The following is a 17,875-nucleotide window of genomic DNA, read 5'->3' on the forward strand; positions in this document are numbered from 1 at the left end:
AGGGGAAGTCCTCCTATGGATTAAAAACTGGTTGAGAAACAGGAAACAAAGAGTGGGTATAAATGGGAAGTTCTCACAATGGAGAGATGTCGGGAGTGGTGTCCCCCAAGGATCTGTTTTGGGACCAGTGCTCTTTAACCTATTCATAAATGACCTGGAAGTAGGGGTGGGTAGTGTGGTGGCCAAGTTTGCAGATGATACCAAATTATGTAGGGTGGTGAGAACCACAAAGGATTGCGAAGAGCTCCAAGCGGACCTTGATAAATTAGGTGAGTGGGCTCAGAAATGGCAAATGCAGTTCAATGTAGCAAAATGTAAAGTGATGCACATAGGGGCAAAAAATCCAAACTTCACATACACGCTACAGGGGTCAGTGCTATCAGTCACAGAACAGGAAAGGGATTTAGGCGTCTTAGTTGATAGTTCCATGGGAATGTCAACTCAATGCATGGCAGCTGTGAAAAAGGCAAACTCTATGCTGGGGATCATTAGAAAAGGAATTGATAATAAAACTGCAAAGATTGTCGTGCCCTTATATAAAGCAGTGGTGCGACCGCACTTGGAGTACTGTGTCCAGTTCTGGTCGCCGCATCTCAAAAAGGATATTGAGGAGATAGAAAAAGTGCAGAGAAGGGCAACAAGGATGATTGAGGGACTGGAGCACCTTCCCTATGAGGAGAGGCTGCAGCGTTTGGGACTCTTTAGTTTGGAGAGGGGACGTCTGAGGGGGGATATGATTGAAGTCTATAAAATTATGCATGGGGTAGAAAATGTTGACAGAGAGAAATTTTTCTCTCTTTCTCACAATACTAGAACCAGGGGGCATTCATTGAAAATGCTGGGGGGAAGAATTAGGACTAATAAAAGGAAACACTTCTTCACGCAACGTGTGATTAATGTTTGGAATATGCTGCCACAGGAGGTGGTGATGGCCACTAACCTGGATAGTTTTAAAAGGGGCTTGGACAGATTTATGGAGGAGAAGTCGATTTATGGCTACCAATCTTGATCCTCTTTGATCTGAGAGTGCAAATGCCTTAACAGACCAGGTGATTGGGAGCAACAGCCGCAGAAGGCCATTGCGTTCACATCCTGCACGTGAGCTCCCAAAGGCACCTGGTGGGCCACTGCGAGTAGCAGAGAGCTGGACTAGATGGACTTTGGTCTGATCCAGCTGGCTTGTTCTTATGTTCTTATGTTCTTATGACTTGGAAGAGGCTAGAGAAAGCTGGCCCCTGCTCAAGTGGGTGGGGCGGAGGAAGAGGGAGCAAACCAGTTTTCTAAACTAAAACCAGTTTTCTAAACTAAAACCAGTTTTCTAAACTAAAACCTCATCATTCAGGTTAAATTGCTGGGTTGGCACTTTGCAATAAATAAGTGGGGTTTGGGTTGCCATTTGGGCACTCAGTCTCAAAAAGGTTCGCCATCACTGTCCCAGAAATATGCTCACTGAGTTCTAGCAATGGCTGCTTGATTTATACACGGGGCAGTGGGAGAGAGAACCAGTGAGCATTCATGCCCTGCCGACTAAAGATAAGCAGTTTTATACGACCAGAGTCTGGCGGGGGGAACAGTGGGGACATTTTGCAAATGACAACATTTATATTTATTGGATTCATAAAAGAGAAGCAGCTAGGGGACAATTCCCAAGGCAGTTCTGACTGCTTCCAACAAAACTACACATGCTGCATTCCCAGACTGCATCTTAAGTAAACCAGAAAGAAAGTTAGGGTCATTCATTCTATTAATAGCAAGTAAGCGTGGCTATTTCTCCTCAGCTTTCCACAAATAACTGTAGTAAGCGACAAGAACACAAGCTTCTGTGCAAGAGGTTGGGGCTAAACTTCTGTCAATGGAAGGAGTCTGTGGAAGCCAATTTCACCTATCTTCCCACCACAGCTCACTGACCTTTTTGGTACACTGAGCAAAATTATTCCTTTGCTTTAGGACAAGTAAGAGCAAGTCTCCAAAAAAGGCTTGCTCCATTCCTGCAATGGGGGACAGACTGATGTGATTAGTTTATTAACTACAAATATTTCTACAGACATAAATAAGATGCTGAGGAAGTGGATTAAATTTTACGAAACAGGAGTACACCGGGATTTATTTATATTTATTCATTTTTTTAACTTTTATACCCAACCTAAATACAGGATCTCTAGGCAGCTAAAGCATTTTAAAATGTCCTATTTATATGAAGGCTTTGCTGAATGTCACGACCTTCATTGTGGACTTTCACGACATTTACAGTTGCCATATATATTGAATACATTTCACGACATTTACAGTTACCATATATTTAAGTGAGACCACTTGGCATTTACAATTCCTGTCACAGAATTTTGTAAAGTTTATTGCATTTGTGGAAAACTGCACTCTTGTTTGATACACAGGACTGTGTAGCTTGAGTGTAGTGTTTTTTGGGGGGACTTTCCCTTGGGTTTGTTTGCTTTGAGCACACTATATTTCTATTTTGGGGTTTTGTTTCAGCTCGTAGCCATCAATGCCTCCTCATCATGTTTCACTTTGCATCACTACACAAAGCCAGCTATAACCTGGCTCTGAGGTTATGCACGTAATTTGCAATGGGGCTTAGTGGTCATGTTGCCTGGCTTTTACCCCTAGTTTATAAGGTGGATAAAAATCAATTAAAAATAGTTTTCTGTTAGAGATACATTATACTCCAAATGCTATTCATCATGAAATAATGATTAATTTTTAAATATGTAACATGAGACTGTATATTCATGCAATATTTAATTTTTTGTAAATGAATTCCATTAATTAATCCATTCATAATGTCATGCTCTTCCAGAGGTTTCCATAAAATTATGTGGGGGGGGGGGCAGTTTTTCCATCTAGAAAGGTAGTATTACACATGTTTGGTTTTTCTCAAAACTGTGAATTTGTTTCTGCAAAGATAACATGCCTCTTCTTCACAGTAAAAATGCTACAAAATAAACATACAGAGTTGCAAAAAAGACTTAATTCTCATGGTTCCTTTGCAAATCTATGCATACAGAATCAATCCTTACCTCTTAAGTACTAAGTTTCAAGAAGTTCAATGAATAGAAGATGGTTTGGAATGGAACCAATCTGCACAAGGAGCTAAGTGTGAGGAAGGAGGGTTAGCAATGAAAAATAAAAGTGAAATTTTTTGAGCATGGGCCAAAAACAGCAGTGTGAAAATGGTGTGAAAATGGTGTAAAAGGGTTTTCACACCATTTTCACACTGCTGTTTTTGGGCCATGCAGAATCAGCCTTCCACAGTTCTTAGGATCTTTGTATGTATAACCTGAGGTTTATCATATTGTCCTCTCCCTGGAGGAAAAATATATATATGTAATGGCCATAGGAAATAAAAGATACTAAGTTGGGGAATATTTTACCTCTACCTAAGGCAGGCATTATTCTAAAAATAAAACCTGCATCTGGGTGTAAATATTGAGATTATATTAGCAAAAATTAGTCTTTATGTAGAAAACCATGATTTAAATCAAGTCTTGCTGACTAGTGATTAAAACTGTGATTTAAATCAAATCTACCCTAGTTTAAAATCTCTCAGATTGACTCTAACACATCACAAGTGAGGTGGGACACAACCTGACAAGGATGCAAACCTTGTAAAACCAAGATGCCAAAGATAAAACTTCTAAAATACAAAACTTCCAGAACAGGAACCTCTTCGTGAAGGATACTAAATTACCTGGTGGCCTTCAGTTTGTAATAATTCCTGTTTCTCTTCTGGGCTTCTTTTCTTTTCAAATTTTTGAATAAAGTCACAGTCATCAGCTGAAATCATCTGCCCCCTAGAGAGAAAATATGTAGCTAAGAAAACCTTCCATTTCTTACAGTAATCTTTTGTTTTGTGAGCACAGCTCCTTCCAAAACTTATTAAATAAACATAGAACTCTCTGATGTATGAAATTCAATGGGTTTGCATTCTGCTAAAAGACATGATCATATAAGGGAAAAAGCATAAAAATACGTCATCTTTTTTTAAAATTCAAAAGCCCCTTCTAAATTCTTCACTGTATCTCAATTACTGTTTTGTATGATCCAAAAAGAACTCACCAAAATATCATTTAAAGGGGAAAATAGACTTTTTCAAAATTGAAAAATGTGTACATGTATATGAAAAACACATAGCTGTCAGTTTTAATCTTATATGCTTCACTTCTAGTATAAGCTTGCTGAACACATGATTAATTCAAGTTTGCCTGTCAGAAAAGAAAGATTTAAAAACTTGTAGCAGAAGTTAAGTCAATGACAGTACAAAATGGCTCAAACTGGAAAAATCAAGTTTAAACAACCATGTGCAGGCAGCATTCAAAAGAAAACAGTAAGCACAGCTGGAACATCTGTTTATTTGGTCAGGCAACCTATACATGTGGACAAACAGAGGTAGTTATAATTCAAATTTAAGTAATTAAAGGTTTAACACCAACTGAGTTAAGTTTCCTCAAATTAATCAGACCTGCTGATTAAGAACTTTTTGAAACATGGTAGTATTTGGTTCGGTCATCTGTTTTGTTTTAATTTGTAAACAGTTATTTTGATTGTCGAAGGCTTTCACGGCCGGAATCACTGGGGTGCTGTGTGGTTTCCGGGCTGTATGGCCGTGTTCTAGCAGCATTCTCTCCTGACGTTTCGCCTGCATCTGTGGCTGGCATCTTCAGAGGATCTGATGGCATCTGATGCCAGCCACAGATGCAGGTGAAACGTCAGGAGAGAATGCTGCTAGAACACGGCCATACAGCCCGGAAACCACACAGCACCCCAGTTCTTTTGATTATCGCTTATAGACCTATACACATTGAAAGGAACTAGTATACCTGGATACATGTTACTGAGCAGTATTTAACACTGAACCAAACAAAAATACAATATAATAATGAAAAAGTGCAGCATCTCCTCCATTACCTCCTCTGGATAAGGCATATCAAACCATGTCACTACTATGCTTAAGTCGGGGCAGTGATGTTGAAAGCACACATACAGCAATACAATAGATCTGGACAAATGCTGTATGCCCATCTATTTTGTTTCAACAGAACATACTGTGTCTCCTGCAATGGCACCTGTTAACCTTAGTCTATGAATTTTCAAATCTTAAAATCTTCAGACTCAGTCTTGGAAGAGATATCAGTAGAACATACAGCTGGTAATGGGGGAAACTATTAAGAATGTGACAACAATACTTAATAGATGGTAGTGACATTTGAAATAAGCATCCATATTTAGTTATGTTTTAAGACAGTGGTCCTCAACGAAACGAGGCGTCCACGAGTGCATGGTACCCACCACTGTGTTTGCTAGAGCCTACCTGTTGCCTTGCAACCTGACCGTTCCCACGTTCCTTCCTTATCCCTTTTCAGGTTTCCTCTTTCACTTGCTCTCCCACACCCTGTTCAAGTTCCCTCTTTATCTACTTTCTTTAGCTACTTGTCATGACAGGCAATCATGCCATGTTACACTAAAAGAAACACACAGTTCATAAAGGCTCTTAAAGATTTCAAGAGATACTATTTGAAGAACATATTATATCTAAAAGCCTGCTAATATGAGCCAAGTCAAACAAGCCATACTTCAGCAACCAAACAATGAAATGATAGACCCTTATATAAGCTTATTTACTGGCTAAAATCAGCAGCAGGGACCCTGAGGAGAGCTGGGTAACCATCTGACCATGACCTTCTTTCTCATGGCACCAAGATTGTGGAGCTCCTTTGCTACAAATCTTCACCTGGACCCAAATCAGCACTCCCTCAGGCGTCAAAGACATTTTTATTCTTACAGCTTTGTGACCACATGGTGCTCTACCACATGACTTTTTTAAAAAAATCAAGATGTATCATGTTTTACCCCACTATGAAGCTCTGTCTGAACTCCCCCTGCTACACTTTGTTTCTTGCCTGCTTTTTTATTCCTTAAATTGCTGCTGGTTTCAAGTCATTTGTTTATGATCGATTTAAAAAAATGTAGCTGCTTATTGACCTCATACATTTACTGTGATATTTTTGCAAAAAACTTTGCTGATAAAATATTGCAAATACGCAGTGATCGTGATGCTGGTTGTAACATGGGTTAGCCAGAGAAAAGTATACAATACCTCACTTGGTCTGTTCATGGACCTTTTGACCCAGTTATCATGATGGATGTTGACAGGATCCCAGGATCTGTAAAGGCGGCTTTTTGTACCCTTTAGCCTTCCTGGCTGCTAAAATCACATAAAAACCACATCCACATATCCTGGTGTCCACCAAAAATCAATCTCTAATTCTGAATCTCTAATTTTCTCAACCATTCAAAGATTTACCCACCCATTACTTTAAAAAAACCCTATAGAAAATAACATGATCAATTATTGCCCAGCTTTACTGGATGTCCCAGGCTAGCTTGAGCTCATCAGATCTTGAAACCTAAGCAGGATCAGCCTTGGTGAGTATTTGGATGGGAGACAATTAGGGTCACTACACAGAGGCAGGCAATGGCAACCATCTCTGATCATTTCTTGCCTTGGGAAACCCCCTGGAGTTGCCGTAAGTCTGTTGTGACTTGATGGCACTTTACACACCAACACACATTTTTTGAAATTTTTTAAAAAAGTTTTATTGCAATATACAAAACAAACATAGAACATAGGAATCCATATTAATGCAATTTGTATGGAGCTTATTATCTAGATTTACATTTTTGAGTTATGTTACTCTATCTTTTCAGTATATCATTACATCTAATATTTACTGTGAAACATATTACCTAAATCTTTCTTTTTCGGTTTAACTTGATTTAATTTCACTCTTAATTTTCAATTATATAATTTAAAAAGACATTCAATTTTTTCTGGAAATTCTGAAACAGGTCTAATATGTATGAAGGATGTTAGCTTCGTCATAGCGACATAGTCAGGTAATTTATTCATCCGTTTGTTTAGATCTGGATATTTCTCTGCTTTCAATTTTGCTGCATATATTACTCTTGCTACTGACACCATGACACTTGGATAATTCAATATATATTTTGGAATATTGCTTGATACAATATTTAGCAGCATATCTTTCAGATTTATCTCAAGTGTTATTATCTTTTGCATTTTAGGGGCCTATTATTCATGGAACACTTACCTCAGGCTTTTTAGATGCACATGTGGCTGAAGTGTGGTCTCCTCAAATTTTTCTATTTACACACAAGAAAGCAGCCCAGTCCTCCCCCACAGCTAGTCTCAACAGGCTCTGTTTCCTGGTTCTCTTAACTCCTCCCCTCTTAAAGGCACAGATTTCATAACTATCAGTAGTCCCATACTATAGAGCTGATATTCTCCCCTCACCCTTTCCCTCCCCCCCCCCTTTCTCTCCACTCTCTCTCTCTCTCTGCTGCCTTGGGAAAGAGGTTTGTTTTTAAAAAGAGGCTTGTCTGGAAAAAAGTTTTTAAAAGGCCTCCTGATCATCAGGGAGCGTAGAAGTGGAGTGGGGGAGGTGGGCTGGAGCCAGAAACAGATCTTGTTTGTGTTTTTCCTTGCAAAAGCAAAGTCTGTTATATCAATACACTGATATATTGAAATGACTACCAGAGAAGCAGGAAGAAGCCAGCAACATGGAACAGGGCAAGGGCTAAGAATGAATGGGAATGCAAGGAGTGGAAAGAGTGGAGCTAGGTCTGGAGCAGAGCTGAAATCTCCCCACTCTGGCGGCAAAGCAAAATCACATTTGTGCTACAAGCAGTCTCGCTTGCTATGGGGAGACTAGAAAGCGAAAGAAGAACTTAAAGAAATCTGTACACGAAATCTTGCTGCAACAGACATTTTCCCCCATTGCACAGCAGATGCCTTGTGCATAATTGGCCATCATATATCTCTATCCAGTATTTTCTTGCTTTCATACATATTTATCCCATATGATCAATTGTTGCATCTGTGTTCTAACACTTTCAAAACTTCCTATTTCAATCTTTGTCCGTTTCTGCCATATCGTTAGGTGTGATATACCATCTGAAGAACATTTTTATACCAATTAATATTTGACATTCTGTAAACTTAATTTCTTTAGACCAAAGATTTTCCCATTGAGTATATTTTCAATCCATTTTATACCACAAACTTGCTCTATTACAATATCATATAGCAATAACATTCTATAATTCTATAAATATTGCAAGTTACATAGAAAAGAGTAGTTCTACATTTAACTGATCTGAAATTAAACTTTGCTACTTGATTAAGAAACAGAAGACTGCTTGATTTGGAAGGACATGATTTGAGATATGGATGGCATGCTTATTTATGGTATGATAAAGTTAAAGATAATAAGGAATTTAATAATTACTAAATTAGGTGTACCATTCTGAGACTACAGGATAATAGTTTGGCCCGTCTGCCAACATAAGGGGCAGAGAATTAATTTTTTAACTGTAATTATCCTGTTTAATTAATTAATTAAACTGTCAACAGAGAACAGTTGACCGCACAAGAACAGAGAGCTGTTCTCTGAAAGCTGGCGGGTCACAAGGAGGAGGAGGGTAGGATATAAAAGAGCCCTTTGGATCCGGGGCAGTATATTAAATCAGATAAATAAATAAGAGAGCAAGTAGTTCATTTTTGAGAAGTGTTTATATTTGAGGCTGATGAAATCAGGAGCTCTTTAAGTCTTTTTGTTTTTTTATGCATTTCTGTGGTTTTTTATTGTTTGGTTTTGGTTTTTCTTTATCTATACATATGTTCTTAAAGTCTTAATTTAAAAATCAGCACTTTTTCTGTTCTTCCTCTTCTGAGAGAGAAAGAAAGAAAGAACTGTGACTTCTAATTTCTACAGAGAGTGATTTCTCTTAGCAGTGACTCGTTTCTTAAACATAACCTTCTTTTACACAATGTTTCTTTAGTTGGATGAGCAAGGAACATTCACAACCATACCTAGTTTTACCTTAAAACTTGCCTGGGATCATTTATTTCAACAGAGCTATTTCCCATCAAGTTCTTGGGAGCCCTCTATCAACCTTAGAGCTATTTCTCTAGGTTATGGATTTATCCTAATCCAAAACTCAAACATGTTCCTTTTTATTCCAGAGGAGAATCCTCCACAAGACAGTTTGCAGTTCACACTGGTGCCTCCAAGCTTTGTCTGTTAACTTCTCGCTCAGTCAACTGTCAGTTTTCAACTGTCAGAACTCCCCAACTACCATTCTTAGAATTCCATCAGAACGCCCTCTTAATCAAGGGGTTCTATGACCAGAACAACTCCTTGAAATGCATCAGTCCATCTCAGAGGGGTTACAAAAAACCCCTTGAAACAGAGGACCAGTTGACTGCACAAGCACAGAGAGCTGTTCTCTGAAAGCTGGCAGGTCACAAGGAGGAGGAGGGTAGGAGATAAAAGAGACAATCACATGCTTCCAGATGATCACAGACAACAAGGAGGAAAGAGAGACTGCTAGAAGCTACAGTTGTTGCCACACCCCCTCAGCCAAATTTCAGTCAGGCAGAAGAGTCTCAGCTTGAGACTTCACCTGGGTGCAGAAGAGAGGAACAGATGAGGCAGCTCACCCACTCTCAGGCAATGATTCGGCCATGGCAGAACCCATTGTAACTGCATTCCCTCACCATGAAGCTCAGGCAAGTGGAAGAGAAAGAGGAGGGGGAGCCACTGCCTCCAATTAGCCCCTTTTTTCAATGCAACAAAGAATCTCCCATAGCTTCCCAGCAAACAACATTCTTCTGCTGCAAGGAGGAAAAGATCAGGACCCAAATGAGTCTGGGTTAGATGGGGAAAAGACATTGAGAAAGCAAGGGGGCAGTTGGAGGAAGAAAGAAAGTGAGGGGGGCAGAAGTGAAAAGAAAGGGTGGGAGAAAGGGGAAGGAGAAAAGGCAGGGGGAATGGGAGATTCCCTCTCAGCAAGTTCCTTGAAGTTTCCCACTGGTATATTCTAATAGCAAAGTCAGCCAAATCTGAGGATACTTAAATTTGATGATCGGAGCTGTGAACAGGCAAGACAGATTTTTCTACAAATCTAAACACCACAGGTTTGCAGGAAAATCTGAAACAAAAAAAATTGCATTGAGGAGTTTAAAAAACCCAGAATGACAAAAAAGCACACCTAGTTCTTTAACGAAAGGATTTCCACAATGGTTGTTGCTAGGCAACCATTGCATTCTAAGGCTTAATTTCTGTGAGCAAAAGGCAGGGGGAGGCAGCAGGGCAACTTCCAAGGCAGTTTTGGCCTTTGAGGGAAAACTCATTAGAGCCACAACTGGTTGACTTGATACCACATGACTTGCATTACTCACTGAGACTTGGCTGCTTGCTACTCATGAACAGCAGCCACTATATGGATGCCAGGATGGTGTAGCAGTCAGAGCCTCAGAATAAGATTGATTCAAGTTTGAATCCTTATCTTGCTGTGGAAACCCACTGAGTAATTTGGGGCCAGTCACATACTTTTAGCCTACCCTGTCTTACAGGGTTGCTGTTAGGGGAAAAAAAGGTCTGAAGAATAATGCAATCTGCTTAGGTCCCCTCTGTAGAGATGGGTTGGGTATAAATAATCATAAATATAGCTGAAGCAAATAAATCATAAATATAGCTGAAGTCAGGAGGCAAATAAAGGAAAATTCATGAATGGCTGAGAAAACAAAAATCAGGCAGGGAAAAGGGAAAGGATATGAGGTGGCTAGGAGGAGGGAAAGAGGAAATAGTGTGGGGATAGGGATATAGGGGAATGTGAGGCACCCCCTCCTACATGTCCTTAAGTATTCCCTGCCATGCAAGTGGACCTGGCCCAGTGGCCAGCACCAACAACTGAGCCCTCAGTTTCCTAGGCAGAGGCTGCTGGGGAAGAGGGAAACCTGAAGACAAAGAGGCAGAAAAATGTAGGTTAAATGTTGGGTGGGAAAGAGAGAAGGAAGCAGGAAAAGAGGAGGGGAGGTGAGGGGTTTAGGAAAGAGAAGGAAGTAGTAGTGAGGGAGGGGAAAATGAGATGCCTAAAGCAAGTCACTGTGGATTCCCACTTAAATAGTCTAATGGTAAAGTTGGCTAAATCTGGGGATACTTCACCTGAAAAATGCTCCAGGTACACAGAAAAATATGAAACCTTAAAAATATACATTGAAGGATTCTAAAAGCAAAAATAATAAAAGAAATGCTTGTTACCAGCTAAGCAGTGAGTCACGTGCTGCTTCACTCCAAGCATGCATATAGTAACACATATAATTATTAATATTAAATATATCCATTTTAATGTATATAACCATTGCTATCTCTTCCCATCACTGCTGAACCTTAGCTAACTCTTGTGTATCTGGAGAAAAGGGAAGGACTTCCTTCTTGCTCTTTCCTCAGCATGAGGCACAGTAGCTTACAAAGACTCCAAAGGTGTCCAGAGGAGGGCCAACAGGCTGCAGAGAAAGGGTAATAGAACTGCCAGTATCCCTCTGTGGCCAGTTTTCTCTTTTCCCGGGTTGCTACCATAATAGTAGTAGAAGTTTTACTCTCTTCTCAATGGCCAGCTTGCTTTTCTTCTGGAAGGCTCCTGGGTGCTGGGATAAGAGTGCTGAATAGGATGGGCCCTTTATTTCCAACCCTCTGGCACAAGGCCTGCAGCTCAGAAAAGCCTGTAGCATATCCATCCTTCTGTACCTGTGGAAGTGACTGTTTCAAGGTATAAACCAACCACAAATCCTATCAGGAAACTGCCTTGCCTACTCCATGTTCCAAAAAAAAGCAGGCATCACACTGGGAAACAGCATTTAGAAGAGCGGTGGCCCTTGAACCACTGATTGGATATCAGAGGTCTAGATAATACAATGCTATTTATCTTTTCAGCCATAGCAAGACAGAGTAACAATTCTACACCAGAAAGAACCAGCTGTTACTATCCTCTGTGCCATCTTTTTTTAAAGAACTCTTTCACTCCCTAAGTGACACAGCAGCTTGTGATTCAATTTTCCTCCTTGCTATACATTTCCTTACAGAAAGCACAGTTCCTCTTCTGTGCAAAGGGTATGGCAAGGGCTGCTTTGGTGGTGGAAAATGCCATCAAGTTGCAACCGACTTACAGTGATCCATAGTTTTCAAGGCAAGAGATGCTCAGGGATGGTGGTTCGCCATTACCTGCCTCTGCATCATGACTGTGGCCTTCCTTAGTAGTCTACAATTCGAATATTAACCAGGACCAAACATGCTTAGCTTCCAAGATGTGATCTCATCTCATGGTCAGCCAACATTTTTAGCATAATTGCTCTCATTCTGAGATTTTGCCTGCAGGAGATGACAAGCCATGGTGGGAGGCCTTGGATGCCTGAATTTCTGGCCATCTAAATTTTCTGCACTGGTGTTTAAATTTCCTTTGTCAATTAAAAACAGCCACCGAAATTTTCCTAGGACAGACTATAGTTAATGTTTCAAGCCACCTTTTGGCTCTTGCCAGCTAAGAGGCTTTCTTTCTGTGTGGTAAATTATTCACTGATTCATTCTCATCTGATGGACACCACGTGCTTTGGAACAAGGCAAGATTTTGCTCTCTAGCTTCTTGACCTCTGGAAACAGAGTTTGGTTCATAAAATCCTGTAACTGTCACAAAAATGACCATATGGGATTTTAGAAATGGATTTTCTACTTTTGCAATTTCCATTAAAAGTTTATCATACTCATTTTCTAAACTCTCAGGAACTGAATACCCCATAGCTAAAAGCTCAGCTCTATAAACTACTGAACATTTATTTTACTGCAGATTACTAAAAATAATATTTTCTCACAGCAACTGAAGCATTTTCAAATTCTTGAAGTAAAAATAACAAAGACTATTAAAGTCCAAGTTGAGTGACAGAAATCTTACTGTAGGGATTTCCTATTAATAAAGTGGAAAATCATGATTTCTGGATGTTGTTTGATCTTTTAAAAGCTTTTTGCACAACATCTGAGTGCAAAAGAAAGATAGTTCCAACCCTGCCCATATGATATATGGCTTCAACTGGAAAAAGTAAATAAGGTGCTTAATGAAGGGAAAGAAATTTGGAACTGTGAAAAGGGAGGACTATGCCGGATACCAGAAAGAAATCCTGAAAAGCGTGACTGTGTCTTTGGACCACTCACTGTGTACATCTACTCTAGGTTGGGCCTTAACCATCGTCCGGTCCATTTTCAAGTGCGGGTATGTGTGGAAAGCTCTGGGGACACTGAAGTACCTGGCCTATGACCAAGAGAAAGAACAGAATTATAGGAACATCCTAACCCTTACCTAAGGTTTGCAAAGCATTTGCATGTGGATTGCATGACATTAGTCCTAAGGAATGTGTTCAATGCACAACACAGTGTAATCCAAAGCATGCTTATCCAGAAATTCAGTGAAACTTACTCCCCAGTAAGTAAGCTAAAAATTGCAATCATTATCTACCAGTCTGCCAGATTTTTCAGACAAACTGGTACATTGTCACCTGGATTTTTTAGCTTTGTGAACAATTTTATTAACATTTTTTTACAAATTCACTCTATGCAAGTTCTAAACTTGCCATAACAATCTATTTCTACTAACTCATGATTTTTTCCAGTTCTCATAACAGTATGAGGAACTGCCTTTAGACACTTTGGATAAATATAAACATCAGTAACAAGTCTTGCAGCCTACAGAGAAGTACTGACCAGAAACTTCACCAGTTCAGTACTTACTGGAGATAAGACTGCCAGATGACTTTGTTAGCCCGAACCTCAGCAGCTTTGGCAGCAACGATATTGGTGGGGACAGCAGCATCCACAGCTCCCCGGATATCCATTTTGATCTTGATTCAGAGCCTGCAAAGCAAATCAATATCAGTTTTCTGAAACACTGAAGAATGCTTCTGACAGCTCACCTTCATTAAAATCCTACTTTATTCTACAGAAATCAGCAATCTTAGATGATGCAACTTGTGGTTCACACAAAAAGGCTCCAGAACTCACCAACATATCTAAAAGCATAATCTTCCAGTGGAACTAGAGGCATTGGAAACGTAAAAGACAGTTTCCTTTCCGATATCACAGTGTATCTCATTCGCTATATGCTGAATCCTACCACCATATATTAAAGGAAAGTTTCAGCAAAAGAAAAACCAAAAGAATGTTCCAAAAGAAGAGATTCAGAAAACTGCATCTCACAACTTTGATTTGATCAAGTTCAGTATATGTATTCTTAAAGAAAATGTCTGCAAGCACATGCCTCCCACCATTTTTTCCCTTTAAGACATGGAGTAAAGTTCTTTAGAATGTTATTCAGAAAACATCATTCTGCCCAAGTTAAAAATCACTTATTCAGGAAGGTTGTCCCAGTGGGAAATTATTCAACAATTGTAGCCTCTCCACTAGTGAATTTAAAGCCACAATTAAAAACACAATTTTCACACCAGTTTTATTTGGGCTATTTAAAAAATAAGTTACTTATAATCCATTATAGAGAAACACCTATTAGGCAATTCTTGTGAAAAATGCTTCTCGTTTACTTCAGAACAGCCACTTCTACTCCATGTGAAGCACTGCTTCAAAAAAAGAAGTTCCTCTTTTTTTAAAAAAAAATTGCATCAGATAAATTCTACATATGTAACGACGGACCTCTAGCTCCACATTTCAGAATGTGAATTAGTTGCCAAATAATGCTGGAGGTATTGGGCAAAATTCAAATCCCCTTTTGGGAAAAGGGTTTCCTGTACGTTGTTTCTATTGCTCATACAGATACAATTCTGCTAAGGTACTATTGACTAGCATTCTGAGATCCTTGAACACTGATATTTCCCAGTTTCAGGGAAAAAATTAAATTAAGCTGTCCTAAACATTAAGTAGTGGTGATTGGTTGTGCTAGTATAGAAGGAAAAGCAAAAGAACACAACTTTCATACCAGAACCAGTGACCTTCAGCATTTCTGCTTTCAGCTTCCTTGAGGTTACTTCTGGGCTAGTCTGACTCTTTGATGCCAAAACATGTTACCTGTTTTTAACACATCAGTTCATGGTTGGGGCAGCAACTTCTGCCTTGTTAACTTGTTCAGACCAGCTCAAACTCTACCTCAACCATCTGTCCCCACACAAGAACCAACTGGATCTTTCCTTCCTTATACCTGTGTACTCCAATCATATATTGCTTTGGAAGGAACAGTTATCTCAAGTCCTAAAATAGCAGTAACAAAGAGCAGATTTCCCCTCAGTCAAAGACAGCTACATACCATGTCATATTTTGAAGGTCCTGACAACTGGGGAATACTGTGATTTTAATTTTACAAGGAACAACATTTACAAGGAACAACAGAGCAAACCCAAACTAGAAAGCCAGATATTTCCTGCCATTCAATTGCATATCATGTGGATGTTTTTGTCTTACACAGCAAAATGCATCTTGGCTCACTTGCTTAAGTTACTTGTTATGGACAAAACCTACTCTAACCTCTTACAGATACAAATTAATGAAAATTAAACAAATTAATGCAAGGCAGGTTTAACAGTAGGTCCCCACGAGAAATTGAGTGATGTCAATTGCCTGTGTTACAATACGCTGCGGGGGAGGGACAACAGAACAGAAGCTACGCCCACCATACCTTGCTCGCGTGACCTTCCCAGTCATTATCAGGAGCAGAATACGGAACCAAGTGTCCTAACCTTGCAAGACAATTCTCACAGAGATCTTGTAAGGGTGACATATGAACTGATTGATTTCTGCGTCCTGGGCAGTTTTGCCACCCTGTGGCCCGCCAAAGTCCCAGCAAAATTGCTGCAGAAGAACGAGCGAATGCCGGACAGGTCTCCCCCTAACTGATCCTCCTCTTACTGACCCCCCCCCGCCCCCTCCTTACTGATCGCCTCGACATTTCACCTCTCGGTTCCGTGCTGGCGGCGCAGAAGCCTGGTTCGCTTACCTCTCTCGCTCGCCCACTCGCGGAAACCGGCAATGAGATACTTGGAGCCCGCAGCGGCGGCTGACCCAGACTCACGAGCTGCGGGTTGAAGCGGAGACTACAGATCATGTGACACAACGCACAGCTGACTGCAGTCAGACCGGGCAACGGGAGCCGTGAAGGTTCAAACTGACGAGGAAGGCGGAAGCTGTCCCACTTAACTTGGATACAAGGCTGGGCGCGCGCATGCAGCTTTTAGTAAATGCAGCGCGGCTTTCAGAGGCAAAGCGCTGAAAACGGAGCTTACTTGGTGATTTAATTTATCTTGCGAAAAATCATGTTTGTTCAGATAGGGGTTTTTTTTGTCTTGGACTCCCTTTTCCCCAAATTGCTGCGCTAGAAACAAGAGTGAAGGTCAATGAGTTTTGGCTGGCTGATTAGTTGTTTTTCAGTTTTTGGAGAACTCAAGTGAGATGGGCCAATCCCAGATCCCCAGTGTTTCAAAGTAAGATTAAATGGAAAATAAGTATTGTAAAACAGTATACTGACAATTCAGGAGAAAGTTGCAACTTATTTCACTAAAATATTTATTTGTTTGTTTGTTTATTATATTGCTTACCCCCAGATGTCTCTGGGCGGTGTACAAAATTAGAACAATTAAAATCGTAATTAACAATTAAAAACAAAATCAATTTAAAAAATAAACAACAAAGGACCAGCAAGCAGAAAATTTAACATTGGATGGCAACCCGGAAAATCTCGAACCCACTGGGAGGGGACCAAGCTCAGCGAATAGTGGTCAATTAAGATGGTATATATAAAGATAGTGTGAGAGGCAATCAGTGACCGGCCCCTCCAAAATCCCAGCGGAACAACTGTATTTCACAGGCCCTGTGGAAGTGTCCAAGGTCCCGCAGGATCCTAACAGCTGAAGGAAGAGTGTTCCACCAGGCAGGAGCCAGGGTTGTAAAGGCCCTGGCCCAGGTAGAGGCCAGCTGCATCATTGAGGGGCCAGGGACCACCAGTAGATTTGCCTCTGCAGACTGCAGAGGACCAGCAGGGACATATGGGGAGAGATGGTATGTAATTTGTAATGTATGTAATAAATTAATATGTAATAAAATCGTGGAGATTCGAAAGGTTCCGGTTCCGGCGATGAGCGTAAGCCAGCGTGTTTTCCTTACTCCTCTGTGTTTTTGCCTACTTTATCTACTTATGTGTCTCAAGAGTTGGGATATTACAGTCTGAGACATATGTTAAGAAATACAGCTAATTAGTGGGACCCAAACTATGAGAAGGAGTCTCTTTCTTTGCTCCGGCTAATTTAGTGGTGTTATCTGTTATTGTGCTGGGCTGATACAGCCACTGCTGCTGAGGATATAAAAAATATCAGCTTAGCCGGTAACTCAAGGACAAAGATAAAGGATGTAAATACACCCTAACTGACTGAAAAGAGAATTATATTAAACATTCTTAGCTTGGAAAGCACTACATAATGGGAGGCTTTTAAAAGAAGGGAACCGGATGATAATGATGATAACAGTAAAGGGAAAAATGAAGCTGATAGCTCACCAGCTAATAAACGAGCCGAAAATGTCGGGACTATTTTATGACAGGGGACACATCTACAAACAGGATGCCTGTATGAGGTGCCAACCTCAAATCGTTTTACAGTACTAGAAGATAGCCCCGAGAATTTTTACTCCTCAAGAGAAAACAGCGGACAGAAGTGGCAGTGTAACAAACAGGCAACCTGCACGAACTTGTCTGCACCTGCGTCTGAGGCTAACAAAGGATTCAATGAGCCGCTCTTAAACAACTATGTGGAACTAACAGCTAAAACGATATCTCTAATATTTGAGTCTGTAAGAAATATGCAGTCAGCACTAACCTTACTTACATCAAAAATAGAGTTAGTCTACAAGGGACTGAAGCAATTGGAGGTGATTTAGAACTATTATACGCAATTTAAAATCATTTACTCTCCAACCACTGAAGGACAAGGACAAGAACAAACAAGCTAACCATGCAA

General features: G+C 40.2%; 1 protein-coding gene across 2 annotated transcripts in view; it reads right to left on the reverse strand.

The window, feature by feature from the left end:
• Positions 1-15,999, reverse strand: part of ATP6V1H (ATPase H+ transporting V1 subunit H) — a 52,383-nt gene extending 36,384 nt beyond the window's left edge. The window contains exons 1-3 of one of the 2 annotated variants that reach the window (XM_048507780.1): positions 15,865-15,999; positions 13,656-13,778; positions 3,707-3,809 (exon numbers count right to left, since the gene is read on the reverse strand). In XM_048507780.1, the coding sequence (XP_048363737.1) occupies positions 3,707-3,809; positions 13,656-13,759 (207 nt within the window). In that variant the 5' untranslated portion in view covers positions 13,760-13,778; positions 15,865-15,999. Of the gene's footprint in view, positions 1-3,706; positions 3,810-13,655; positions 13,779-15,821 lie in introns of both variants that reach the window. The other variant, XM_048507781.1, reaches the window with a different exon arrangement.
• Between the last annotated feature and the right edge of the window lie 1,876 nt (positions 16,000-17,875).

Source organism: Sphaerodactylus townsendi, linkage group LG09 (genome assembly GCF_021028975.2).
Source record: "Sphaerodactylus townsendi isolate TG3544 linkage group LG09, MPM_Stown_v2.3, whole genome shotgun sequence".
In the NCBI taxonomy this organism is placed as follows: domain Eukaryota; kingdom Metazoa; phylum Chordata; class Lepidosauria; order Squamata; family Sphaerodactylidae; genus Sphaerodactylus; species Sphaerodactylus townsendi.